Raw genomic sequence first — 27063 nt, 5'->3', positions numbered from 1 at the left:
TGCCCCCCCCCAAAAAATAACCCCAGAGTTTGTGCTTCTGGGCTATCACTTAATGAATTTGATGGAGTTGATTGTAGTCTACAGAAGCTTATACACAATAAATTTGTTTGTCTTTAAGGTGCCACAGGGCTCTGTATTGTAGAGAGGAATCTCATAGCAAACGTGAAGATCTGAAGTGATTTGACAGGATGGCAATTCTCTGTGGCTGCCATGCAACTGAGTTCCATAGAGATTTGCCAGAGTCTAGACTTGAATTTCTGGCTTGTGAGCTTGATGGGCCTGGTCACATTCATTAATGCTCAGCTATTTTAGAAAAATAACAATTTACTACTTCCCTTTTCAAAGACAGCATGCCAGAAATTGTAACAAATACATTAATAAGCACATATCTGACACTTCAAACCCCCCTCATTAGAGTTGAAGAACTGAACTTGTTTATCCATATGCTTCCACCAATTTCCTCTCTTTCTGTAGGTGATGATGGCTTCTGTGTTCACATCCAACAAAACCATCAGGGTTTGCCCTTTCCTCAATGGAGATATCGAAAACCCAGAGACCAAAACCAACAACAGTAACACATGGATCCGTCCTAATTTGCCCAGCAGATGTACATGGAAACCAGGAAAACCCATCTCAGAATCACCTCACAGCTGTGTACCTATGTAAGTAGCATTTAGAATTTTAAAAATTACCTCTCAATGCCCACTCCCACCTTGAGAGGTTCCTCCTAAATATATATTGTATGAATCACAAAGCAGATGTTCATAAGTGGTATTGTGAGCATATTTCAGTATAGTTTCAGATCAGAGATTCAGCATGTGGTTTTCAGGCTTTCGCCCCAATCTAGTTTATTAGGATTTTCACACTATTACTAGTGAACAGTACAGTCCCTTATTCCCACTCCCCACTCCTAGATTCCCTCCCTCCAACCCCCCACTCTCTTTTTTTAGCTACAATATTTTCATCATTGATATTCAATTGTTCAGCATGCTAGTACTTAAGCTGCACACATATATTCTATACCTGTACATCTATACCTGTACACCTGGTTAAACATCTGAGTAAACCAAATGCATAATCACCTATATAAGCCTTTGGCAACCTGGTAACTTCCAGATGTTTTGGACAATCATTTGCATCACATCTGGATGGCACCAGGTTGGTACTATACTAATGTTCTGGTCATTTCCTTCTGAGCCTAATTTGGATGAGCCTAATTTGTCCACAAGGGACGCGGGTGGCGCTGTGGGTAAAACCTCAGTGCCTAGGACTTGCCGATCGTATGGTCGGCGGTTCGAATCCCCGCGGCAGGGTGAGCTCCCGCCGTTCGGTCCCAGCTCCTGCTCACCTACCAGTTCGAAAGCACCCCTAAGTGCAAGTAGATAAATAGGTACTGCTTTATAGCGGGAAGGTAAACGGCGTTTCTGTGTGCTGCGCTGGTGCTGGCTCGCCAGAGCAGCTTCGTCATGCTGGCCACGTGACCCGGAAGTGTCTTCGGACAGCGCTGGCTCCCGGCCTCTTAAGTGAGATGAGCACACAACCCTAGAGTCGGACACGACTGGCCTGTACGGGCAGGGGTACCTTTAATTTGTCCACACGGTGGCTTCTTATTCTTTGTTGGTTCTCAGCTTTTGAATTACAAAATGAAGACATTGCAAAGTGTCCCAGGAACCTTTTTCAGATTCCCAGGATGAACATACATGCTTTCCATTGCACGTTGGTCCTGCAAGGCTTTCTTCAGATTTGAGGGACCCTGGCCAGAGTATCTTTGGGTGGGCCTACTCCTCTGTCAGTGAGCCCAGGTAGGCTTAACTGCCAGTGGTGGCAGTTTCCCAAGTATTCCTGCATGACTGGGCCTTTTCATTCCTCACTGTGCTCCAAGGTGATGCTTGGTCAAGGACATTGTGGGGAATTAAAAAGGTGATGAGATCCCACAGCCTGGGGCTGCTTGAGGGGCAGACATCTGCAGTGTGATCTGCCAGGGTGCTGGAACCCAAAAGTTACTCAAGAATAGGAGGTGTTGATGGTGACCCCCTGTGAACCACATTTATTATGATGGGGAAAACAGGGAAAAAACACCCTACGTCTCTAGACTGGGAGACTTGGAAATGTTGAAATGACCATCCAAGTCACTGAAACCAGAACTTCTATGGTTGTGTTTGTGCTCCCATTTGCTGTGCATTCACTGCATTCCCATTGCTGGGGTTCACATAACTCTTCAGAATGCATATGTGTCCTGCACTTTGTTGTGAAGTACTGCTGTTCGAAGCATTGTATCTCAAACCAGCTTTACATCCTTTGGAGTCCTTAAGCAGTTCCTAATACATCTCCAGCCAAGGTGCAAATACCTTTGCATAAAGTAAATACATCTCCTTCCCGGCAGCGAACCGTCAATGAAGCCACACTAACATGAACAGCTTTGGGGGGGGGGGGAGAGTGCTGTGAAACACACAAGTGAAACAACTGCAGTGTGCTCTAAGGCGGTAATGTGGACAAGTCCTACATTTAAAAGAGATTCAGAAGAGCAGCTGCAGTGTGGCACAGACTCATTCTCATCTGAGTTTCAAAATGCAAACAGTAATGAGTGGCACCCTTAAGGCTTCTCTCTAATCTATCTTTCGTGGTAGCTGGTTTGTGTGAAATGATAATAGCTATTCACTGCATAAGCAAAAGAGCAGTAAATCTGTTTAGAAATTGCTCGGGGAGGTGATCTGTCTGAGAGCAGAGCTGCGGCTTCCCCTATCACAGGACCACCTGCACCAGCAGCTTGGTGCTTAGTTCAGCTTTTCCACCGATGAAAAAGGCTGTTAGAAATACAGTGGTGCCTCGGGTTAAGTACTTAATTTGTTCCGGAGGTCCGTACTTAACCTGAAACTGTTCTTAACCTGAAGCACCACTTTAGCTAATGGGGCCTCCTGCTGCTGCTGCGCCGCCAGAGCACAATTTCTGTTCTCACCCTGAAGCAAAGTTCTTAACCTGAAGCACTATTTCTGGGTTAGCAGAGTCTGTAACCTGAAGCGTATGTAACCCAAGGTACCATTGTAGTTCTCAAAAACCAGAAGCACTTCTGGGGGTCCTGTTTGTTTCATAACAAAGGGAATTGGAGAAAACAGCATTTTGGGCAAAAGGGCTGATTTATCCTCTCAATCTGACATAAATGAATTAATTACATTTTGGAACAATTATGAAGAGTATAAATAAAAGAAGACATTTCTTCCATGTCATCAGATAAAGTAGCATTGGTTGTTGCAATGTGTTCTTTTACAATATAACTGGTGCACCTTCTTGCAACTGTACAGTACAGTGGTACCTCGGGATAAGTACTTAATTTGTTCCAGGGGTCCGTACTTAACCTGAAACTGTTCTTAACCTGAAGCACCACTTTAGCTAATGGGGCCTCCTGCTGCTGCCATGCCACTGGAGCACAATTTCTGTTCTCATCCTGAAGCAAAGTTCTTAACCTGAAGCACTATTTCTGGGTTAGCAGAATCTGTAACCTGAAGCGTATGTAACCCGAGGTACCACTGTACACTTAAGAGCAGTAGCTTATTTCCATCTCACCACTCAAAACAAAACCAAAGCAAATTGTTTGGGGGGAGGGTAATGAAATCCTCTTGCTTCTGCCAAGATCTACAAACCACCATCAAATTTAGCAACATCAAAGTATTTCCTAGCTGTCCATTGTAAGGATTTTTTTTAAAAAATCATTAAACTATAAGAGAGGAAGGCGGAAGAAAGAAACCCTGTCCTTCTTTATTAAATGTGTAGGGTGTGCCAGAGCTCTACACTTCACAAAGTAAAACAAAGTTTTCTGCTTGAACCTGTGCAAGATAACATAGATCTGTAACCGAATGCTTCCTGTAGTAAAATGAGTTAATGATAAGCAGGAGGATTTAGAGGTCATTTGGGATATCCTGGTGACTTGTTTGTTTAAAATGTTAGCTCTATCTCTTCTAAGTACAATATGTCCTAAACGTTAAGGCATCATAAATCTCCAGACATACCTACCTAGCTCAGGTGAGGAGGGGGCACGATTCTCTAAAGGAAGGACTTATTTTTTGGATGATCTCTTTTCACTGCTAAGCAATAGATCGTCGCTGGAGAAAGTGGAATTATTTCACCATGATGAAGGGATACTGTGATCTGAAGCAGTTTGTGGGATGTGGGAGTTGCATGAGAATCATAAGCACTTAGTTAGGGGAACATCTCAGGTACGATTAATATCAGTTTAAGACATTGTTCATTTTTCTTGATAATTTTGCCAATTAGAAAACTGTTTTCTCCTAGAGTTCACTTTGCTTTCTTCTCTGTCTGGCAAACTTGTCACCGCTGAATGTTGCTCCTTTCTCATACATGAAATGAAAACTACAAGTAGCCGAGGCAGTCGGTTTCAAAGCACACGCACGATAAATTCCAGTCCCCTAAGAATATTCCAAAACGATGAGTTCAAAGAAAAGCCCCTAGAGGGAGCTCTTTTACATATTCTCTAAGAAGCTGTGCAGTGCCAAATTTATGGGATTGGAAAACTCTACCTCTGTGATTTCTTATACAAAAAAAGCCTGATCCACACCTCTTGGATTAATTTGCTGTCCACCCAATCTTGCATTTCTCCAGATGTTCAACCAGAGCTTACACAGATATAAATGGTCATTTTCAACCCGTATTTTGAGAGGAAAGTACTTATCTAAATACCCATGAAAGGGTTGTAGCTGAGCAGTAGAGCAGTAGCCCCATTATTATTATTATTATTATTATTATTATTATTATTATTATTATTATTATATTACATTTGCATACTGGGCAGCCCATACTATGCAGACCAGCTTCCTGTGTTCTTATAATAAGCAGTTTAAGTATTTAAGTACACAGAATCACAGAAGTGTAAAGTTGGAAGGGAACCAAAGAGTCATCTACGCCAACCCTCTGCAATACATATTTTGAGAGCATTAAAAAAAATAGAAGGTCATGTGGAACTAGAACTGGAAAAGCTATGAGTAAAAACATGCAAATGTGACGTGGAATTGAAATAAGCATAGTCCCCTATCCCTATCCCGAAGCCCAGCCTAGTAGTGAGACTGTGCGTTCTCTACAGAGGCCAGCCCCATTCTGAGCTGCCCACATGCGCCTGCCACATAACCCATTGATCAGGTGCTCAGTTGGCATGCATTGCTACCCTGCATGCAGACAGGTGTACATGCTTTGAGCTCCTCTGTTCAACAGAAGGATCCTGATTGGGCCAGGATCCCCTTTCATCTAGAGGAGCTCTATAGGTGTCTTTACCTAGCGATGCTTAACTCCAGCGCTTTTTTCCTGATGGGACGCAGGGGTTTGCATACCCCTAAACATTTTGTGAATCTAAGTTTGGCCTCATTGAGGGGCAGTATTTCAATAAGAGTAGAAAAAGAGTACCGCTAAACATTTTTTTTTAGAAAAAAACCCCCACTGCTTAACCCAGCAGCGGGAATGACCAAAGTGGCTAATACTTTCTCCCTCACACATACACACACTCTTAGGGATGGGGAGGAAATTCAATTTGGTTCACATTTAAAGTGGAACCTACCTCACGCACACAGTTTTTGAAACAGTGCACAACTTGAAAAACAGCCATCCTTCAAAATTCACACTTATCCAAATTTTTCAATTCCACACTACGGCCAAGGAATGTGTACAAAAATGCATTATACTAAGGGAAATTGCTTTTTTAAAAATGTATATGTTAGGTTAGGCAAAAACTACATGCCAAAATGTGTACATTAGGATATTTTTTCACAAATACACTGGTGAATTTTCATGAGGATTTTTTTAAAAAAATCACAATTGTTATGGAAATGTGGAAAATGGAAGATTGGGGGAGGGGGAATTGAGAGAAACTAAAACTGGCAGATTCTCCCATCCCTATTCACCATACATACTGTACTCATAGCGCACACACACACAAATGTATTTTGAAGAATCTAAAATCATTGTGAATGTTGATCAATATAGTATTATCTCATTCTAGATGTAATCTGCCCTGAGACCTTATGGTGAACAGAGATATTTGAAATATTAAATGTTATAGAAATGCTGAAACAAGCAAACAAACAAACAAACAAACAAGTTCTTCAAATGTTGCTGGGTGGCTCTTAGTCGTTAATATATAAAAATGTTCATTTTGAAACTCCACAAAAAACTTTTTTTGTTCCATAAATTCTTCCATTTCGTTCTTTCTCCTAATGCAGTCCAAAAGAACCAAAGATTCTGTCATCTATTTTGGAGAAAATTGGACACACCCCTCTGGTCCGTGTCAACAAGATTTCAAAAGCCCACGGGCTGAAGTGTGAGCTCTGTGAGTGTCCTTTTGCTTTCATTCCACTTGTCAGATTTTCCCCCTCTATGCTGTGTTAAAGGTAAAGGTAAAGGTACCCCTGCCCGTACGGGCCAGTCTTGACAGACTCTAGGGTTGTGCGCCCATCTCACTCAAGAGGCCGAGGGCCAGCGCTGTCCGGAGACACTTCCGGGTCACGTGGCCAGCGTGACATCGCTGCTCTGGCGAGCCAGAGCCGCACACGGAAACGTCGTTTACCTTCCCGCTAGTAAGCGGTCCCTATTTATCTACTTGCACCCGGGGGTGCTTTCGAACTGCTAGGTTGGCAGGCGCTGGGACCGAGCAACGGGAGCGCACCCCGCCGCGGGGATTCGAACCGCCGACCTTTCGATCGGCAAGCCCTAGGCACTGAGGCTTTTACCCACAGCGCCACCCGCGTCCCCCTATGCTGTGTTACAGGAGTTCAAAGTATCAGTGATGAAAAAAGGGGTCATTTAAGCATATAGACCCTACTAAGGAATGATTTGTGCAGAATGCTGGGAAACGGAGGTAAATGGGTACTTTGGGAGCTGCTGAAAGTGGGCTTTGAGCCCTTTCAGTTAAGACCTGCCCTTACTTGTATGACATCAAGTGAAGGGTGAGTGGGCGTGGCTCCCCCCCCCCAAAAAAAAGCCTCATGGACCAAATGAGGAAGCCTGGAGGTCCAAGATTGGCTCACAAGCTAGAGGGTCCCTGCTCTTGATTTACACATAGCAATATTTTCCAGTGCTAACTGAGATCAGAGGTGAATGAATCTAGAGAAGGGAACCAAAGCCTTATTACAAATAGTTTATTTTTAGCCACAATAAGGGCTATTAGCTACTTCAGGAATTGTTACGGGGTCTCCTGAAACTTCTTAGCACCCTTAACAAACTGTGTTTCCCAGGGTGCTTAGGGGGTTCTTAGTGGTTTGATACGGCTCTGTGTATAAGGCCGAGGGGACTAGTGTCTTAAAAAAACAAACAAAATTACTTCTTAGACAACGTGATAACAACAGCAATAAAGGATCTTAAGTCCATGTTCTAATGTGTGAGCTTGATGCAAAATTCCAGTGGCCAAGTGTGAGTATTTCAATGCTGGAGGAAGTGTCAAAGACCGAATGTCCTTGAGGATGATAGAAGATGCAGAAAGAGCTGGTACTCTGAAGCCAGGAGACACACTCATTGAGCCGACTTCAGGAAACACAGGTGAGGAGAAGCAAATAGCTTTTGTGCTTTTTAAAACGGCCTTTCCACATAACAAAAGACACCCTTTGTTTTATCTTTAACATTACGTTTGTGCCAGTACTGTGATATGATCATCCACCTCCATAGAATGGATGCAGAGGTGGGGTCGGGGGACAGCTCTGCTACATGGATCCCCTTGACAAAAATGCCCTGCTTGTCTTTGCCCATTCTCTCCCCAAATCATCATCATCATCATCACCATCATCATTATTGAAGAAATATGTGTGCTTTGGAGCTGGTGAAGTGGTCACACGGTTCTATAACAGCTTTAAAGGACATTTTAAGACAACCACAAATTTAAAAATAGGAAAGGTTCACAAATGGAGATTTCTCCATGGGACAAGGGCTGCAATGCTTTAAGAGCCATATGAAGATGTCCGTGAGTTGTCACCGCTGCATATACAGGCAGCAGGTTCGTTTAAGAAGCAAGGCTTTATGTAGCAAAGAATTAAACCAAAAATAATAAAAGTACTGTACTTTTTTCTTAAGCTCACCCAAAAGTGATTTTTAAATATGTGCACATAATATATACATGCATACATACATAATTATATGAATATTGTATATGCATTCTGGGTAAATGCACCCAAAGGATCTATTCTCCAGTTCCTCAGTCTAAAGTGTGAGAAGATCCCGTTGGCAAGTCAGTGTGTCTCCTCGTGCTTCCCAAAGGGATTCCGTCTTTAATCCTATTCATTTTGTTCTGCCCTGGCATGCTGAATGAAATCACTGTGAGGAGGAGGAGGAGGCACAAGATGGAGCCCTTGCGATCTCTGTGCACTTCAGCAGGTGTCTCACTTCACCCACAGCAGTGGAAATCAGTGTGCATTTCTCCTGTGCTCTGCATTGTATTCCTGAGCGTTTGTTTGATCTTGGTCAAATATAGCAGCCATTTCTATAAAACTCCATTGACGACAGGATATGGAAACTCCGGGTGGTGGGCAAATCCACCCGTTATTCCCCATAGCAGAGAAATCCGTGCTTCATTTCTGACTCCGCTTTGCTTCTCCTCTTGCACTGACACCTAATGCTAAAGCCCCAGTCGGCCTCCTCATCTCAATGAGCGACAGCTGCCTCGGCCGTTCATTCCCAATGAAACCTGAGTGCACAGCAGAAGCACACTGCAAACTAGTCATGGGAAGGGCTTAACATCTGTGCCGTTTTTGTTCTGCACACACACGGATTAGGTGCAATTTGCTTTCATGCCCTATACTATAGGAAACACAATTATCCCCTTTGTTTCTGCTTCGCTTGTTAGAAAGAGACTACTCCAATCTTTCACCCCCTGTAAGCATGCTGCAAGGCTTTATGATCTCATCAACCTTACTCCACCGGGTCTTGAAAAACATAAACCGTTCTTTTATTCTTCTCAGCGTTCCAATTTATTCAGATCAAAGAGCTACAGAAGTCTCTGCGCAGTCGTAGGGTGAACCGGTGGCCATCTTGAAAAGTGTAATTGAGCAACCCCCATGGCTCCAGTCAACAATTTTCTGATATTAGAAACCATACCAAACCCTGCTGAGCTTTGCGAATGCGCTAGCAGTTTTATTGCTGCGCCACATCCTGTCTATCTAAAAGTCAGGGCTTGGAATGGACCAAGATCTTGCCTAGGACTTGGCACTGGTCTGCTTCCCCTCTGCCATTATGATCTTCTCTCATAGGGAAGCCAGGAGGCAGAGGGGGCATGATGTCTGAACAACTGCCTCCTTTCCTACAGATCCCTCCAGGTGTTAAGGTCAACAGAGGGGACCCATTTGTTAGTTCCACCAGTTCTACCTCCCTCAGAAGTCCATGAAGTGGTGGCTTGGGAGAGGGCATTCTCTGTGGCAGCCAGTTAGTTGTGGAATTCCCTTCCCACAGAGGTGTTTGTGGCTTTTTCACTATACAGTCGTACCTTGGTGCTGAATGCTTTGGAACTCGTACGTTTCGGCTCCTGAACGATCAAAACCCGGAAGTGAGTGTTTCATTTTTCGAATCATTTTCAGAAGCCGTAGGTCCGGTGCGGCTTCTGCGGCAATCGGAAGCCACGCCTTGGTTTTCAAACGGTTCTGGGAGTCAAACGGACTCCCGGAACGCATTCTGTTCAAGAACCAAGGTACGATTGTACATCTTTCAGTGAATACTGAAGACCTACCTCTTTACCCTGACCTTTGACACTTGAGATGTGGGCTGTCAGAACCTACCCTATTTTGTAATCTGTTTTAATTCTCGTAACTCGACTTGGGACCTGCTGGTGAAGAGCAAGTAATAAAGTTGATGATATTAATGATAATGATGGTAAATAATGATGATGATGATGATGTCTTTTGAGGAAACCCAGTGGGGTGGCTTTAACTAAGCAGTCAGCAGGGCAGATGGAAGAAAGGGCAACTGAGCTTCTTGTGTTCTGATTTGCTTCAGAACTTACTGCGCCTTCCTCCTTCACGATCCACTCTGCTCAGGTTTACTTTCACACCCACACCATACATTTAAAGCACATGGCTTCCCAAACAGAATCCTGGGAAGTACAGTTTATCCCTCACAGAGTACAATACCTAGTGCTCTTAAACTACAATCCCCAGGTTTCTTTTCGCTACAAATGCACGTGGAATGTGCTTTCAGTGTATGGTGTGGGACGCTAGATCCAGTGTCGCATCATACTGATGCTATCCTGGTGCACAAGCCAGCTTGCTCCATCCTGTCTTAATGCTCTTTGGCTACAAATATCAAAGATCCTCAATGGGATGCTTCAAGAGTTGTTCCCTGGTTTCTTTTCTTCAAAAAGTGAAGAGTTGAAAGTTGCTCAATTTAGGAGTCGGAAAGAGAGGCGGTTGGAAACATCTGCTTATCTTGCTACTGTTGAATAACTCTTCTATTTGTCTTGTTTTTGTTTCCTTCATACTTACTCACCAGGGATTGGAATTGCCCTGGCAGCTGCAGTGAAGGGCTATCGCTGCATCATTGTAATGCCAGAGAAAATGAGCATGGAGAAGGTGAGAGAGAGAGACGAGTCCTCCTGACTGATTTAACATAAGTGGCCCCAGCCATGGTCAAAGTCTGTTTTTATTTGAGCTGTCATGGTTTCTCCCATCCTAATGCTTCATAAAAGGAAAACTAGACAACCCTGTGTGTTTGAGGGGCTGTTGCAAGGGGGTTATCTGTTGATCCTAAGTGCCTCACAGAACATAGTGAAGCCACTGCCTGATTAGAGTATCACCATTACAGATAACTTGAAATTATTAGATGTAAAAAGCTGGCATGTACTATGTCAAAGGTTGTAATCCAAATGCCAGTTATGCCGGAGTGCAGGAGGAATCGCAGTCATGGGTTTCCTTGAGCTCCAGGGCAAACAGATGGCTCAGAGTTTATTTTAATGCTGGGCAGTAGCTCCATGTGTTGCGCATCTCCATGATGCACACACAACGTGGAAGTCAGTGGGAAAGCAAGTGGCGCCCTCGTGGAGCTGAGAGATGAGGCCCCGTGATTTCTTATGGTGTAGATTAGGCTGGATTTCTCAGTGTAATTTCAATGATGTTGTAGCAGAACTGTGTGGCCGTTCCTTTGCATGTGCAGAATTGAACTCCTTGTTTGAAACGAATGGAACAGCCTCCACACAGAAGAGCTTTGTGAGCATGTTGGGATGCATTTGGGACCTTGGATCTGAATAGTTATCTTCAAGGAAACTCATGCTGCAGTCCCATTCATATTTTCTGAAAATCAGTCCCACGGAAGATGGTGCATACATTGTACTTCTACATGCATAAGTATAGGGACTACATTGTCACTGTGAACCACCATAAATCTTGGTACTCTGCCTTGTGGTGGCTACAGTTAAACCAGCATTGGTATGGGGGAGTAATATGTTGCTGCTTTTAATTAACTTTTTTTTTTTAACTTGCTTGCCTAACCTTTGAGATGGACCGAAATTTAAATTTAAAACCCTTAAATATGCATTGTATATGTTGTGCATTTCTTTTTTCATGTGAAAGACTTGGAGGCTGGAAATATGGAGCTTACGTACCTTTCACCCCTCCAGGTGGATATCCTGAGAGCCCTCGGGGCTGAGATTGTAAGAACTCCTTGTACGAGATACGATGCCCCAGAATCAAATGTCCGTGTTGCTTGGAAACTGAAGAATGAAATCCCAAACTCACATATTTTGGATCAGGTAATATATTCCTTATTGAAGTGCTTTGACTGAATTACTTGATTTTTAAAAAACAACAACTTCTACCCATTTAATTTGTTGACACTAGCCTGTGATTCAAAAATATGTGATTTCTAATGCGTACCTCTTTTTTTAAAAATCCACAGCTTCTTAGTAAACATAGTTCAGGCATTTGGCTATAGGAGTAAAACAAAGAAGTTCACAACCTATTGATACACTCATCCATGTTTGCTCTCTAACTCTGATCTTGCTATGCTTGGCGGGGGGTGGGAACTAAACTGTTCATTCTAGGCATCATTCCTTCTGTTTCCAATGTTAAGGTTGTTATTGCTCAACTTGAATGGAGAGAGTTCAGGGTGAGGAAGAGCTTCAGAGCAGCTGGTCTCTCAGCTGATCTGATAAGGGCCCTGCTGCCACTCTCTGTCTCTCTCTGTGCTGCAGCCAAAATGATCTCATGCGCTGCTTGTGAACTTCCCAGAGGCATCTTGCAGACCATTTTGTTCTGATCTAGCAAGGCATTTCTTTCCGAGAGACTTCATGGTTATTATCTGTCTGCTTTCTCTACAGTGCTGCATTTGACCCCATCCATTTGACAGTAACTTTCCCTTTCTTCTGTTCCCTTTACGACAATAGTACAGAAATCCAAGCAACCCGCTGGCGCACTATGACACCACAGCTGAGGAGATTCTGGAGCAATGTGACGGTATAATTAATAATTATTTTAGGGATAATCATGCTGCTCAGCTTACGCTGTTTTACAAAGATGTCTTTAGAAATGGTCGTGGATATAACCACCGTTGCCTGTTCTCACTATTGAATTGTGCCTCTCCTGATTTGTGGGAGAATGAAAACCATGGTAATATTCGATGAAGTTTTATACAGAGCACACCCATTGAAAGGAATGAACATGACTAAGAGAGGCCCTTTAGTTTCAATGAGACTACTCTGTGTGCAAAATTAGTTGAGGTGCAGATTACTAGCTTGTGGTTATTGCCTTTTACAGTGAAATGTATTAGGGCCACAATCAAATATATGCTTAAGACTCAATGGATTTGCTTACAATTATCTAACCCTGATAGTTTATTAATTCTACAATTCCACAAGCAGGGGTGACAACTTGAATAAAATATGGGGGGAGGCAGGTAAGTCCCGGCCCTCATAATTGACCACAAGACACGACACACACACACCATTTGAATGGCAATGTCCAGCAACTTTTTTGGGGAGACGGCCCCCTCAAGTATTTTAGGGGGATTTGAAGTGACCTTGGCCTCTAGGAGTTAGCTCCTATGTCCACAAGTAATTCAGTAAGTACCAGTAGTGGGCAGCATGGTGGGGCGTTGGCACTGAACTGACAGCTGAATCACCACTGCTTATTTGGAGGTAGAGAAGCAAAACAAGGAAGAAGGAGGTGGATGTGTTGCAAATTTACCAGCAGGGACAACCCATTGCTTCTAATGATGCATTTACATGGTGCCAGCTTCCCCACTGCCTCTCCTCTTTCCCTCCTGGTAAGCAGTAGCAGCAATGACTCACTCACCAGAAAGTCATGTAAGTGCTGCCATCCCAACATGCAGTGGTAATTGCACAAACGTAAAAGGAAACAGTTCTTAAAAGTTCCTAGTTAAGAGCTCCCACAATTTCATGCAGCTGTTGGCTTACTGTATCCCACAGTAAAAACGTAAAGTACGAAGGGCAGCTCCATTTCCTCAAGCCTGCACTGCAAAAACACACCAGGAAGTTGTAGCCAATGAACAACAGTTTATCTTAATTAAAGCTTCTTAATCCTAAATGCTTGTGTTTTATTTTGCTGTGGATACTGCTCTTACTGTCAGTGGACCATTAATTAAGGTTGCATAGGAGTAGAGCTTGGGGAAAGGTATGCTGTCTGATTGATTGATATTGATTGATTGATTGATTGATTGATTGATTGATTGATTCTCCCACTGCAGGCAAAGTTGATATGTTTGTCGCTGGAGCTGGAACAGGAGGCAGCATCTCTGGAATTGCCAGAAAGTTGAAAGAGAAATGTCCTGAATGCAAAGTAAGTGAGAAGGCTTGTTTGGCTTGGCTCAGACATCCAGGCCCGTGGGAACGTCATTCATGCCATCAGGGTCTGGGGAGGAGGTCCAACACAAGCCAACTTCTTGCTTCAGCAAGGAGATTGTACGGACATCCATTTGCTTCCCCAAGTGTGCCAGACTCTTTCTGCTCCTGAAGGAGTTGCGAATACCAGATGCACACAGCTAAATTCTTATGCGCAGTCACCATGCTCCTACACAGTAGCATTTACATGTGCCCCTGAAACCTAGGCCTCGTCCTGACCAGGCAAGTGCAGTTTCCCCTTTGCTTGAGGGTTCCAAGACTGGGATACTCATTTTTGTGTGAAGTTGTTGGTTGCTCCTTTAATTTTTTTTAAAAATTAATTTGTTCATTTTCCTTCACAGATTGTTGGAGTGGATCCTGATGGCTCCATTGTGGCCCTGCCCAGCTCACTGAACACAATATCAGCAGAGGATACCACAATGGAGGTGGAAGGGATTGGACACGACTTTATCCCAACTGTCCTTGACAGATCTGTAAGTGGCAGTGTGACGAAGATCAGGAGATAGAGAGATGTCATTTCACTCTGAATGAGAACTTTCAGAATCACATGAGGTGCTTTAAAATCACCCTTGCTGAGGGTGGTTGATTCTTTGCCTATGTACATGGCAGCTGCTTAAGACAAGGCCATTTCCCACGGCTGCATTTCAAGTCACATTTGCACATTGCTGTTCACACTAGAGCAGGCATAGGCAAACTCTGGCCCTCCAGATGTCTTGAGACTACAATTCCCATCATCCTGGACCCCTGCTCCTGTTAGCTAGGGATGATGGGAATTGTAGTTCCAAAACATCTGGAGGGCCAGAGTTTGCCTATGCCTGCACTAGAGTCTTCCCCAAGCCTCCACCCTCTATTCATGAAGTTGTCATCCACTCATGGGCTGTCATCTGTATATGAGCAACAGCTGTCTAAAATGTACACATCTCAGCTTAACTGTGAAGTGAATGTAGCTTACGTTTTCAAATTAAACTGAAGTTGATTCGAGGAAAAGCACATCAAAGTGCAGTATTTCTCAAGAAACTGCAGGATAGATATGGATTCTGGCTAATTTCATGTGCAAATGGCTTCAAATACCAGCAGTGGGAGCGCACTGGAACCAGAATTGAATGGTAGCAATGTCCACAGCCCTAGTACTCATTATCATCCAGCAAAAGCAATAGGAGAGACTACTGCAGCATCTCATATAGCCTTTAATCATAAATTGAAGGGAAATGGCCTGAAATTGATTAAAACAGCAGAGTACTAACACTGCAATCAGAGGGTGATGATAGGCAACACTGCAGTGCTTTTTAAAAGCTGCCTGATCCTGTCTACGTTTACTCAGAAGTAAATTTCACTGACTTTGATGGGACATAATCTCAAGTATGTGCATTGGATTGCAGCCTAGCTTAAAATGCTTTGAGAGAGGCGTACTTCTCAAAATATTTTTGTCCCTCTGATAACAAACGTTTTCCAGGGCTGCAAGTGAGACTGTACTTGTACAGTATATCCCATCTTATCTTTGAAAAGTTTAGGAAAGTTAAAAACAGATATAATTAAGCTTACTGAAAGGAAAAAAATGATCCTCTTTGAAACTGTCCTCAACTCTGAAGAATCTGTTGGATCTCTGCCCATCCCATTACGTGCAGCAGAGGTGCAAGACCCAAAGGCCCCTGAAACCTTAAAACTCCATATTTTGTTTCTTTTCTAGGTGATAGATCAGTGGTGCAAGAGCAATGACAAGGAATCCTTTCTTATGGCACGAAGACTGATTAGAGAGGAGGGCTTGCTCTGTGGTAAGCATTGCTGAAGATCCATTGTTTAAATCATACCCTTTGCAAATGGCAAATGACTTCTTGGAAAGCATTGTTCAGAGTCTGAGCATAAAGGTTACCCAAGGAACCAATTCATAGTCTGATTTAAGGGCCCTTTCACACAATCCTTATTTTCATGCCGTAAGTATACAGTTGCTAATCATTTACTTGTGTAGAATCCAAGTCTTTCCTTGAAGTAGTGTTGTGCAGGTATTGCATTTTGAGCACTCAGAACTCTGTGTGCAAAAGCAACATAACCCCCCCCCCCCCCGGTCTGTCTCTCCCACACACATATCCAGTACTTTTTTCCTAAAAAATTTTTTTAGGGGTACTCTCATTTTTACTCAAGAAAATCACCATTTTATAGTTCAAATCAGGAAAAATAAATACAGTAAATGGACAAACGTACAAAGATTCACAAAATATTTAGGGGTATGCGTACCCCTGCATCCCCCCCAGAAAAAAGGACTGCACATACCTGTTGCTATGCCTTCTAAGCACAGCATGGAATCTGGTTGCATGGAAGGTCAAAGGTCTCTGTTGAATAGTACATGGGGCATCTTTACTACTGATTTGCCACAGCACCTTCCCACACCATGCAATTTTTGTGGTAGTTTAAAATGCTCTGCTTTATTTTCTGTTATTTTTGTTGTTGCCTTTTTAAAAGCTACTCTAGATTAGGGGTGAGCAGAAGGTAGATCAGGATCTGCTGCAATGCCTTCTGACGTGCATTTGTTCAACAATAGCAACAACAATGCTCACACACCCTTGCCCAGTATTTTGCAATCTATGGGCCACGGTGACGCTGGACAAAGGTGTACCTTTTGGGCACGGAATGGGGTGAAGTGGATTTTGTGTGACAGTATTGAACTCATCTCTGGTGCCAAAAACAGAAGGGGACCCAGTTCCTTAATTCTATGTGTATGATCTCCACATCTGCCTCCCCCACCTATCCCCCCCCCCCACCAACTCCAGTTGGTGAATCTTGGGGTTCAAATAAAAAAAAAAAACACAGAGTAGATTCTGCAAGTTTGGTATCTGCTCACCTCTCATTTATACCTCTCTAGAAGTAGCTATACACAGCTTAGAACTCTACTGTCTAAGAAAGACGTTTATCCTTGCTTTTTTAAAAAATGCAACAGCAACACTGAACACTAGCAAGGCTGCCTTCTTGCATCAATGCCCCACCGTTGGCTCAGGAGGGCACCAAGTTGGAGATGGCTGTGTCTAAATCATTGTTTAATTGTTGCTCATTGAGTAGTAATCTCTTTTTTCCTGTGCCAGGGGGCAGCGCAGGCAGTGCCATGTCTGTGGCTGTGAAAGCTGCGAAGCATCTGAAAGAGGGCCAGCGCTGTGTTGTCCTCCTGCCTGACTCTGTAAGGAACTACATGTAAGAGACAATGCCTTCTTTCATTTCTGCTCTCCTGTCTACAGAAGCCCATGGGTTGAAAACACTCAGACGTATGTGAGAGGAAGAATCTGTGAGGATAGCAAAAGAATGTGAGCTTGTTGCTCTCGTACCGCATTAACAGCAGTGAGGAAATTGTCAACAAAGAAGCAGGAAGCAAATTTTATGAGGGACTAATTCTGTTGATACCAGATACTTGTAAATCGCTAGACATAAAGTTACTTTCAGTTCAGTTTTGTGGAGGGGAATGAAAAAAGACAACTCCTGTTATTGTTACATTATCGCATGGATAGTGTTATGAAAGTTTTATAGCTCTCAGCGGAAGAAACAGAAGTCTTGCAAGCCATATCACCTGTTATGGATTTTAGTATATGGTTCACACCCAGCCCAAGTTTTTCTAGAATGACTCTTGGGGCCTATCCACACTTGTCATTTCTAGTTGTGTATGGTCTAGTTGTGTATGTGTGTGGATTGTTTTTGGCATACTGCCACATGACATTGGCATCATTCAACTTGTATTCCGGCATAATGAACTCCAATAACCCGCTTTTCCTTCTACCACAAAAACCATGACATTTGTGAAAGATTCAGAATAGATACACAGTATTTTCATTGGTGTGGTGTTTGTACAAGCATAGTCCCTGTTTCTGTGTGGAGGGACTGTGAATTGGTGGGTATGGTTTGGGGGACATCTATTTTGTACCACTTTCCTCTGACCTGTGGAAGGTATCAGTTTGAAAACTCAGTTCAGAGGAAAGATATAGGCAGCTAGAGGCTATGGTACTGAGTCAAAGTACTGCCAATGACAGCATGCATTATAAGATGCAGACAAAACTTCTTCACAATATCCAGGTTTTCCATAGCTCTGGCAGGCATACAGTTCCTCTTTTAATATCCTATAATCCCACAAGATTAGAATTCTGGAATGCTAGGCACTTTGTACACACAGAAAAAGCTGCAAAAGGAATACCCTCATGCGGAGGCTCATAACTCTGACATATATTGGCTGGAGGACCATAAGGGGTGTGACTATGGCCACAGAACATTTCTCCATTGGGGCACAACCTGCCATTCATGTGGGAAGGAAAACCCACACTCACTCTATAATAACAGCGACATGCAACCAAAGCTGCAGGCAAATGCCTATAAATTCACTCTTAAAAATGGCAGATCAAACAGCAACTGTGTCACTATTAATGGCAAGTGCGGAAAGTCCGTTAATGTTCAACTCAGGGCTACTTAAAGACACTTACATTCTATGAGTGCCTGAAGGTTAGGCTAGACCTGTAATGGATGCTTGGATGAAACACCAAAGTCTAACACAAGGTCTCAGTCTTTCTTAATTATCTCTAGGTCTAAATTTTTGAATGACAAATGGATGGTCAAGAATGGATTTCTAAAAGAAGATGTGGAAGAGCATCATCCTTGGTATGGCTCAGAGTCACTACACTTGTTACTTTTGCCTGCCATAAAGTAAAAGTAATATAATGGCGGGGCAGGAGAAAGCAAAGACTGTTTGTTTGTATCAGTGATAAAAAGATGCCTTAATGCTTTCACTTTTAAAAAATGGAGTCCAAAATAGCTTTTTGTTGATGAAATCCAGATGCGCTCAGAAGGAGTGCATCCAGGCTGATCTTCTGGCTGAAGCAGGTGTGTGTGAGTGGTGGGATCACAGACTGCAACTAATCCTTTTTGATCCATCATGATTTGCATGACACGCTCTGTCTAATTCTCTTCTGTGCTTTGCCATGCAGCATGCACAAGGACAGGTGTATTATGAAGCATAAGGATAGCCGGGCTGGCGAATATTTTTGTCCCAGTGTTACATCCTTGTAGATGGAACCATGTTGGAAAACATCAGGCCTGGCTCCAGATTTTGGAGGTGCCAAGCACAGTATTCCTCTCCAGTGCCCTAGTGCCTGCCATGTGAGCCCCCACAGGCATTGTGGTACCTGCCAGCCTCTCCCTTGTGTTCATTTGTGAGGATTACGTGGCGGTGGCTCTGTAATAAGCTGGGAGCAGAGCTGCTGCCCAAGTAAGTGAGTCCACTTCTGAGCATCAAGGGTGATGCTGTAATGGGCTAGGAGCCAAGAGATTTCTTGCCCATTGCAGCGCCTGTACTAAGTGACCTAGTGTGTATGTAAGCAGGTGGAGGGTGGTGGGTAAAAGCTAGGCATCAGTCCCAGTGAGCCCTGCCAGTGGGTCCTGGCAAATGCCCCACTATGCCAGGTGCTGGGCCTGGAAAATATAATGTAGGAATCAGTCCTAAATAGTTTGCTGAGCTGCAAACCATTTCCTTAAGTCCTTTCAAAGTGTGTGTGTGTGTGTGTGTGTGTGTGTGTGTGTGTGTGTGTGTGTAAGACACAGAGCAGACTGCTGGGGTTTAACACCACTTGCTGTCCTTCCTGCCCTGCCCCCTTGTGATAGGTGGTGGACTATCAAGGTGCAGAAGCTAAGCCTCTTAGCTCCTCTGACTCTCCTCCCAGATGTGAACTGTCAAAAGGCCATTGAAATCCTTCGTGAGAAGGCGTACGACCAGGCACCGGTTGTTGCAGAATCAGGGTAAGTCTCTTATTCGCTGAAGCCTCATTCTAACTGTCAGTGTAGTCTTCGGGTAAAGGTAAAGGGACCCCTGACCATTAGGTCCAGTCGTGGCCCACTCTGGGGTTGCGGCGCTCATCTTGCTTTATTGGCCGAGGGAGCCGGTGTACAGCTTCTGGGTCATGTGGCCAGCATGACTAAGCTGCTTCTGGAGAACCAGAGCAGTGCACGGAAACGCCGTTTACCTTCCCGCCGGAGCGGTACCTGTTTATCTACTTGCACTTTGACGTGCTTTCAAATTGCCAGGTTGGCAGGAATAGTCTTCAGGAGAATTCCACAATTCTCACTGTATAAAGCACTAATGAGAAACAGCCTATCACTGACATACTTAATGAAATCTTTAAAGAAATACTTGGCGTAATATGGGCCTTAGCCAATCTATTGCAAGGACAGTGCCTACACATGAAGGATTCCTGTAGGCTTAGCAGCAGGCATTGCTGCTTTGTAGTTTGGCAAGGAGGCAAAGCATCAGACTCCTCCTCCCTCTGCGCCACCCTCCCCACACAGCTGGCATAGGGAATCCCCAGTCAAGAGCTATGTCACATCCACTTTGGTTCTTATAGTCAAAGGACCTAGAACTCTTATTGATGGTGTGTTATTGAAAAGCTTCCTTTGAGAGTTTGTGACTTTTGGAGCATTTTCAAAGAGCCCAGTTACGTTCAGTATTGGACTACTGACCACCAGTCAGGCTGAATAGAAGGGGCATTGGTACTGGTCTAATTCTAAAAGTGGTAACCTTGCCACAGCAGATGTTGCAGAAAGTGAACTCCCCACCCCACCCATCTTGTCCTGTGTCTTCTCTGTATATGCATGAACTGCTGGAGCTCTCATCTCTGTGTTGTGAAAATTCAACTGCATTCATTTTGCTTTTTTTAAAAAAACAAACAACTGTGTGTTTTCTTGAAGACTCATCTTGGGAATGGTAACTCTGAGCAACATCCTCTCCTCCGTCCTGGCAGGAACTGCCCAGTTCTCAGACCCAGTGATGAAGGTCATGTATCAGCAGTTTTCCAAGGTAACGTGTGCCCAGTACCTGTTTTGGAGTTGCTGCCTAGGGCAAAGGATGAGGATGAGAGATACAGGAAATAAGAGCAAATGCTGAGGTAGAAGGACCCCAAGATTCATCTAGACCAACTCCCTGCAATACAGGAATCTTTTGCCCAACATGGGGCTTGAACCCATGACCCTGAGATTAAGAGTCCCATGCTCTACCAACTACGGTAAGCTAAGGAGACTGATTTCAAAACACTGGAGATGCCAGGGAATGAACCCGGGATATGAGTATTCTGGGTAGGTTCAAGTAGGTTGTCGTCTTGAGATCTTGCCTCATTTAAGATGGTTCTGTTGCTGCAGCACTATAGGACAGGGGTGGGGATCTGGTGGCCCTTTGGATGTTTCTAGACTACAACTATCATCTCTGATCATTGGCCATGCTGGCTGGGGCTGGTGGGAGTTGGAGCCCATCCATATCTGGAGAACTACGGGCTCCCCAGCCTTCCATAGAAGAAGTAACACAGAAGCAGGATCCTTCATGCCAAGACACTGCTGGAACATCTTTTCTCCCCCAAGAAAACTGAGGTGGGGTGGAGGTCATCTAAGCACAACCTCATAAGGAACAAGGTGTACTTGACATGGAGTGTCCATCTCATACCTTACATCTTCTATGTGGTTCCAGCAGTATGTCACTTTATGTGGGACTTTATGTAAACTGGGTCCAAGATGTCTAGTAACATTTTGATTCGCTTTATGTTTGGGACTTTACTACAGATTAGCCTGGATGACACTCTTGGAAAGCTTTCACACATCCTGGAAAATGATCATTTTGCTATTGTTTTGCATGAGCTGGAGCAATGTAAGTAGCTTTTCTAGTAAAAATAAAAATGTCATACTACTAATTGTGTGTATATATACATACACACACACACACACCTACCTAGAGATGACCTAATATGCCCTTCGAACCATGAAATAGATATACATGAAATGCATCACATGTATATATAAGTATATTAGTTTACTATTTGTTAATTTATCGCATTTATAGCCCAGCTTTTTCCCAAGGAGCTCAAGGTAGCATTGTAGACATCTGCAAAGGAAAGCCTATAGGTTTAGGCTTTCCTTTACAGACATCCATGCCTAATATGTGGACCCTGGAGGTGGTGCCATGTGACTCGTGGGGTTGGGGGCACCACCAGCTCCACAGCTCTATTTTATGGGCAAAGGCGACTTCGTGTTTGTCTAAATTCCAACAAGCCTCCATCCATTGTATTTGAGAGATGCCCACAGTTCAGGTTTCAATGACCATCTAATGAAGGAGTTCTTAAGCTTAGGATCAACTACACAGGGTGGGAGTGACCTTTCAGGTATGTAGGTCCCAAGCTGGTTGGGGTGGGATTTGTTAACAGCATAGAGAGAGCCCTGCTGCATCAGGCCAAAGGCACCCTGACCAGCATCCTGTTTTCTCAGTGGACAGCCAGATGCCTATCAGAAGCCCAAAAACAGGACCCAACAGCAATAGCATCCTCTGTGTTTCCCAGCTACTGACCTCCAGGGCTTTTTTAAAATCTGGAACTGAGTTCCGGCACCTCCTTGTCGTGTTCTGGCACCTCACTGGTGCGTTCCGGCAGTTCTGTAGTGTTGTGGTGCCATCCCCCTGCATAACATTTGGGGTCATGTGGCCAGAGGCAGAGCTAGCTGCTCCAGCACCCTCCAAGCGAGTGTCCCAGGGGGGGGCGGTGATGTCACCCCCCTCAGGGATGACACCTGGGGTGGACCGCACCTACCGCATCCCCCTTCCTCCGCCAATGCATGTGGCACCTCTGGGGAAAAAAAGCCCTGAACATAGCCGTTGTGGCTAGTAGCCTTTTCTTCTGAGATTTGTCTAAGCCTCTTTTAAAGGCATCCTAGCTGGTGGCCATCAATCCTTCCATACTTTAACTGTGACCTGTGTGAATAAGTACTTCCTTTTGCATGTCCTGAATCTTCCAGCATTCAGCTTCATTTCATGGCATGGTGAGAGAGAGAGAAAAACTTCTATCTGTCCATCTTCTCAATGTGCATAATTGGACAGTGGTATGAAGGAAAAAGTTCCCAGATGCCACAAATAAAGATAACATTTCCTCGTAGGCAGGGCTTTTCTTCAGGGGGAACTCAGTTCTGGCACCTCTCAGGTGGGCGCCATTGCCATTCTAAGAGAACGAGGGAGGTGTTCATGGTGAGATCCAGTGCCTCTTTTTCTAGAAAAATAGCCCTGTTTGTGGGTTTCCTTAGATGCTACACTGGAAGCATCAACAGTATGTAATCTTCCTTCATTTATGTCTTCTTCCAGACAATGCAGATGGAAGCTCCTTCATGAAACAGATGGTATTTGGTGTGGTCACGGCTGTTGATCTTCTCAGCTTTGTCACCCCCAAAAACAAGACCCAGGAACGAAGAGATGTGACACTGGAATCACATTCTTCTGAAAGAATTTTCTCCATGGCAGAATCTGTGGAGAAATAGCAGAAGACCTTTAAGTATAAGGGTTTTGTTTTGTTTTCGAGTATGGCTTTCTATTTTAGAATTAGCATTGTATTTAGTATAGTATTATACTAGTATCTAGTATTTCTATTTTAATTTGCCTAGCTGTTCTTGGTCTGCTATGTTCATAGCTATGCTCATCCTAAATGCCACCAAGGGAAATAATTTGGGATCAGGATGATTGGACAAGATCACATACAGTTAAAATAAGTAGCTATTCTGTGATAGAATGTTAAAAAAAAGTAAGATTCTTGGGAGGAAGCAGTAGACTAAATGGATTCTCCTGTGAGGTTGCCTTGTTGCCTTGATTTTTATCTGATATTTTGTTGTTTGCATTAACATTGACTGATAAATGCATTTCAAAATCTGCTGGCAGAGCAATAAAGAAATACTACAGATGCAAAGGCTGCCTGACTTGATTGTAGAACTGACAATAATACTCTTTGCCTGTACAAGGGAAGTGTGAACTCGGACTGTACAGATGGATGAATGTTCATAAGCCCCCTTTCCCCCAGAGAAAGCCTTCCTGCTGTTATGGTTGACTGCTGGAGGTGTGTGCTGCTACAACTCACTGCTGCATCAACCTCTTAGAACATTCTTGACCATGAAAGGTTCCTGGGCATAGGAGACCATGTGCATGTTAGGATATTTCCGTTCCACCTTAAGAGAGAGCAGGCTTGTGAGTCACAGAGTCTGCGTATTTCCTGTTGAGGATGTTTATGTTTGCTGTTTCCTTTCGATTTCAGTCGGTCGGAGTCACTGACTCAGAACGGTCATGTTTTTCCTTTGTTCTGTTCAACGCTAAATAAAGTCTGTAAATTATGCTCTCTTCTGCGGTGCAAGCTTTCTGGCTGTGGTTTCTGCTGATAAAGAACAGTGTGCACAAGCCTGGAATGTGGCAATCTATTTCTGAGGCTTTGTGTCGCTAACTGCTGGATCTGCCTGGCTACGGGAGATCGATGGACGTTCGGCAGCCGGCTTGGGGCCATGATGGACAATATCTCCCTGGCAGTTTCCCAACAACAAGGTTTCGGGCCCAGATTCACAGCACCTACAGGAGAGTAAAGCTGCAACAGACTGCGTTTGAGAGGTACATGGGAAAAGCGAAAGGAAGGGAGGCTTTTCTGTTTACCTCAACAAGGAGCCTTTGATGTCCGGCAAGGCTTAATTGGCCTGGGAGCCGAGCCAAAAGGCATCGTGATTAATGGCTGCCAAGATAAGGAGTCTCTGAAGTTAAAAAAGACTCACGGCTAAAGCAGAAAGCTGGAAATGGAGTTTTTCCAAGCTTCTGAGGCAAATGCTGAATGCCTTAAGTTACATGGGCAGAATTATGAAACCTGGGCAAAATGGTGTGAGAGTTTGCTGCGTCAGTTTAGGGTGTGGCATACCGTGAGTGAGGCCCCCCCAGTTCCTCTGACAGAGAGATGGAAAGCCGATGATTCGAAGGCGATAGACGTAATAGTCTTATCCGTATCTCTTGAGGAAATTAAGACGCTGGCTGGCAACACCACTGCACGTGGAATGTGGTATGCTTTGATGAAAGCTCACAAGTCAGTCATCCCAGCCCAGAGTTTGACTGCATCGGAGGTCCTGGCTGTTTCCCAGAATGCGAGTGAATGCAGGGTTGCTGAGGGCACCGGTTGCAAGCTGCAGGGGGAGCAGACTGTGATGTCATCCCAGGCAGCATTCCAGCCTCCAGGGGGAGCCAAGGAGACGGCAGCTGAGAGCTCTGTTTCTCATGGGAACCAAGGTCATCGTCTTTGCAAAGGCCGGAAGGCCAGAGGTAAACAAAGACAGATGCCTGCAGATGGCCCGAAGCAGAAGGGGGGTGAAGAGCCCACGCCAGTGGAAAACAAGGCTTTGTTTGCTGGCACAGCTTCACCAAAGGCTAAAGGCACGTCTGCTGACCAGAAGCAGGGGGGCAAGCTGCAAAAGCCCACGCCAGTGGAAGACAAGGCTATGTCTGCTGGCACAGCTTCACCAAAGGCTAAAGGCACGTCTGCTGGCCAGGAGCAGCAGGGGGGCAAGCTGCAAAAGCCCAAGCCAGTGGAAAACAAGGGTTTGCTTGCTGTGAAGGCTGCTCCAACAGCCAAAGGCAGCTTTGTTGTTGATTCGGGCTGTACCCGCCACATCTCGAAGGATCGGCACCTCTTTATCTCCTTCAAGCCTCAGGAAGGTGAGATCCACCTGGCTGATGGAAGGACGTTGCAAATTGCAGGAGAAGGGACTGTGAAACTTGCAAGTTTGCACACAACCATCAGCGGTGTACTATATGTTCCAGGCGCTGCAAGCAATTTGTTGAGCGTCCCGCAGCTTACTGGACGTGGTTTTCAGATTTCCTTCAAGAGGAGCGTCTGTGTCATCAGTAAAGGCAAAGAGGACTATTTGCATGCAAAGTTTATGGATGGTTTGTTCCATATAACTTATGATGACACTGCTGTTGTATCTAATGCTAATTCTTGTTGTGTTGCACAAACTAACAAAGTTCTTCATGCAGGTTGCATTCATGAAGCGCATCGAAGGTTTGGTCACCTCTCTTGGAAGGCACTGGCCAAGATGCCAGAGGTGGTTGAGGGTTTGAACATCAAACCCTGTAAATTTCATATGAAATGTGTATCTTGTGCAGAGAACAAGGTGAAGGTTGCTCCAAAAGGCAAAGAGTCTAGCAGGCAGGCTTCCAAGCCCTACCAGCTAGTGCACGCAGACCTGGTTGGGCCACTTACGCCCTCTTTAGGAGGAGCAAGGTTCTTCATGGTTCTAATTGATTCTTTTTCTAGGTACATTCATGTGTTTATGCTCGAACAGAAATCGCAAGCGTTTCCGAAGTTTAAGGCATTCTGTGCTTGGTTGGAGAATGCTCACGGTAAACGTATTTCCTGTCTGTTTACCGATCGGGGCGGGGAATTCACTTCTCAGCAGTTTGAAGCTTTCCTGACTGAGAAGGGAATCCAGCATGACATGTCAACCCCCAGATCGCCATGGATGAATGGGCTTGCGGAGAGAGCAAATCAGACATTGCTGCAAGGAATGAAAACCTTGTTGCATGATGCCAATCTCCCTGATAAGTTTTGGGGGGAAGCTTTAGGGAATCTGGTTTACTCCGTTAATCGCAGATTGTCATCACCCATTGGTTGTACCCCCTATGAGAAGATGTTTGGCAAGAAACCCAACACCAAACACATGAGAATTTTTGGTTCTGACATGTGGGTACGCACCCCACAAACCAACAAGCTTGGGAAGCGTGGGGCACATGGTTTGTTCATGGGGTACGAAAAAGGTGCATACAGGGTATGGATGACTGACTCTAAATCCATAAAGTTCACAAGGAGTGTTGAGTACAATCCTAAGTGGGGGGAAAATGTGGGAATTTTCCAGAGTTACCCAGAGGAGGATGAAGGTGATGTCAAGCAAGCAGCTAAAGCTGAGGAAGCTGATGAGGATGATGATGATGATGATGATGATGATCAGAGTTCGGATTCCAGTTCAGTGGGCGGCGCTGCTGCTGATGTCAGTGAGAGTGATGACACAGCAGACTACAAGAGTGCAAAGGCCTCAGTCAGACCATCTGATGCGTCTGACAATGAACTGGAAGAACCACTGTTCACCATTGGTCATTTTTCTCCTAAGAAAGAGGAGATGAGTCCAGAAGACTTGCGTCTAGTACGTAGGTCTGAAAGGGCGACCAAAGGCAGACCTCCAAAGAGATTTGCTGATGAGTTTGCTAAGACTGCAACTGCTGTTCTTAGTAGCTCAGAGAAGGTGTGGGAACCTTCAAGCTTCAAAGAGGTTCAGGAGTTAACCTCTAAAGATGCTGAGCCTTGGCTTAATGCCATGAAGGCTGAAGTTGATTCCTTGAACAGGAACCAAACTTGGGAACTGGTACCGGTAGTCCCAGGTATGAGACTGGTTGGCAGCAAATG

General features: G+C 44.4%; 1 protein-coding gene across 1 annotated transcript; it reads left to right on the top strand.

The window, feature by feature from the left end:
• The first annotated feature begins 451 nt into the window (after positions 1–451).
• Positions 452–23547, top strand: LOC114596125 (cystathionine beta-synthase-like). Its single transcript, XM_077927369.1, has 15 exons — positions 452–662; positions 6222–6328; positions 7399–7533; positions 10465–10544; positions 11588–11719; positions 12353–12422; positions 13672–13763; positions 14167–14298; positions 15513–15597; positions 16900–17005; positions 18377–18451; positions 19451–19585; positions 20531–20639; positions 21392–21476; positions 22953–23547. Exons 1-15 carry the CDS (start codon positions 478–480, stop codon positions 23123–23125), a joined length of 1701 nt encoding a protein of 566 aa, XP_077783495.1. The 5' UTR covers positions 452–477; the 3' UTR covers positions 23126–23547.
• The last annotated feature ends 3516 nt before the right edge of the window (positions 23548–27063 follow it).

Source organism: Podarcis muralis, chromosome 4 (genome assembly GCF_964188315.1).
Source record: "Podarcis muralis chromosome 4, rPodMur119.hap1.1, whole genome shotgun sequence".
NCBI lineage: Eukaryota > Metazoa > Chordata > Lepidosauria > Squamata > Lacertidae > Podarcis > Podarcis muralis.
The sequence above is the reverse complement of the archived record's forward strand: the minus strand, read 5'-3'. Positions and strand labels throughout refer to the sequence as shown.

Coding starts and splice junctions, on each gene's coding strand:
- LOC114596125 (XM_077927369.1), top strand. CDS start 478: ATGATGGCTTCTGTGTTCACATCCAACAAAACCATCAGGGTTTGCCCT. Junction 14,299..15,512: donor CAACTGTCCTTGACAGATCT/GTAAGTGGCAGT, acceptor TTTCTTTTCTAG/GTGATAGATCAGTGGTGCAA. Junction 18,452..19,450: donor GTGGAAGAGCATCATCCTTG/GTATGGCTCAGA, acceptor CCCTTGTGATAG/GTGGTGGACTATCAAGGTGC.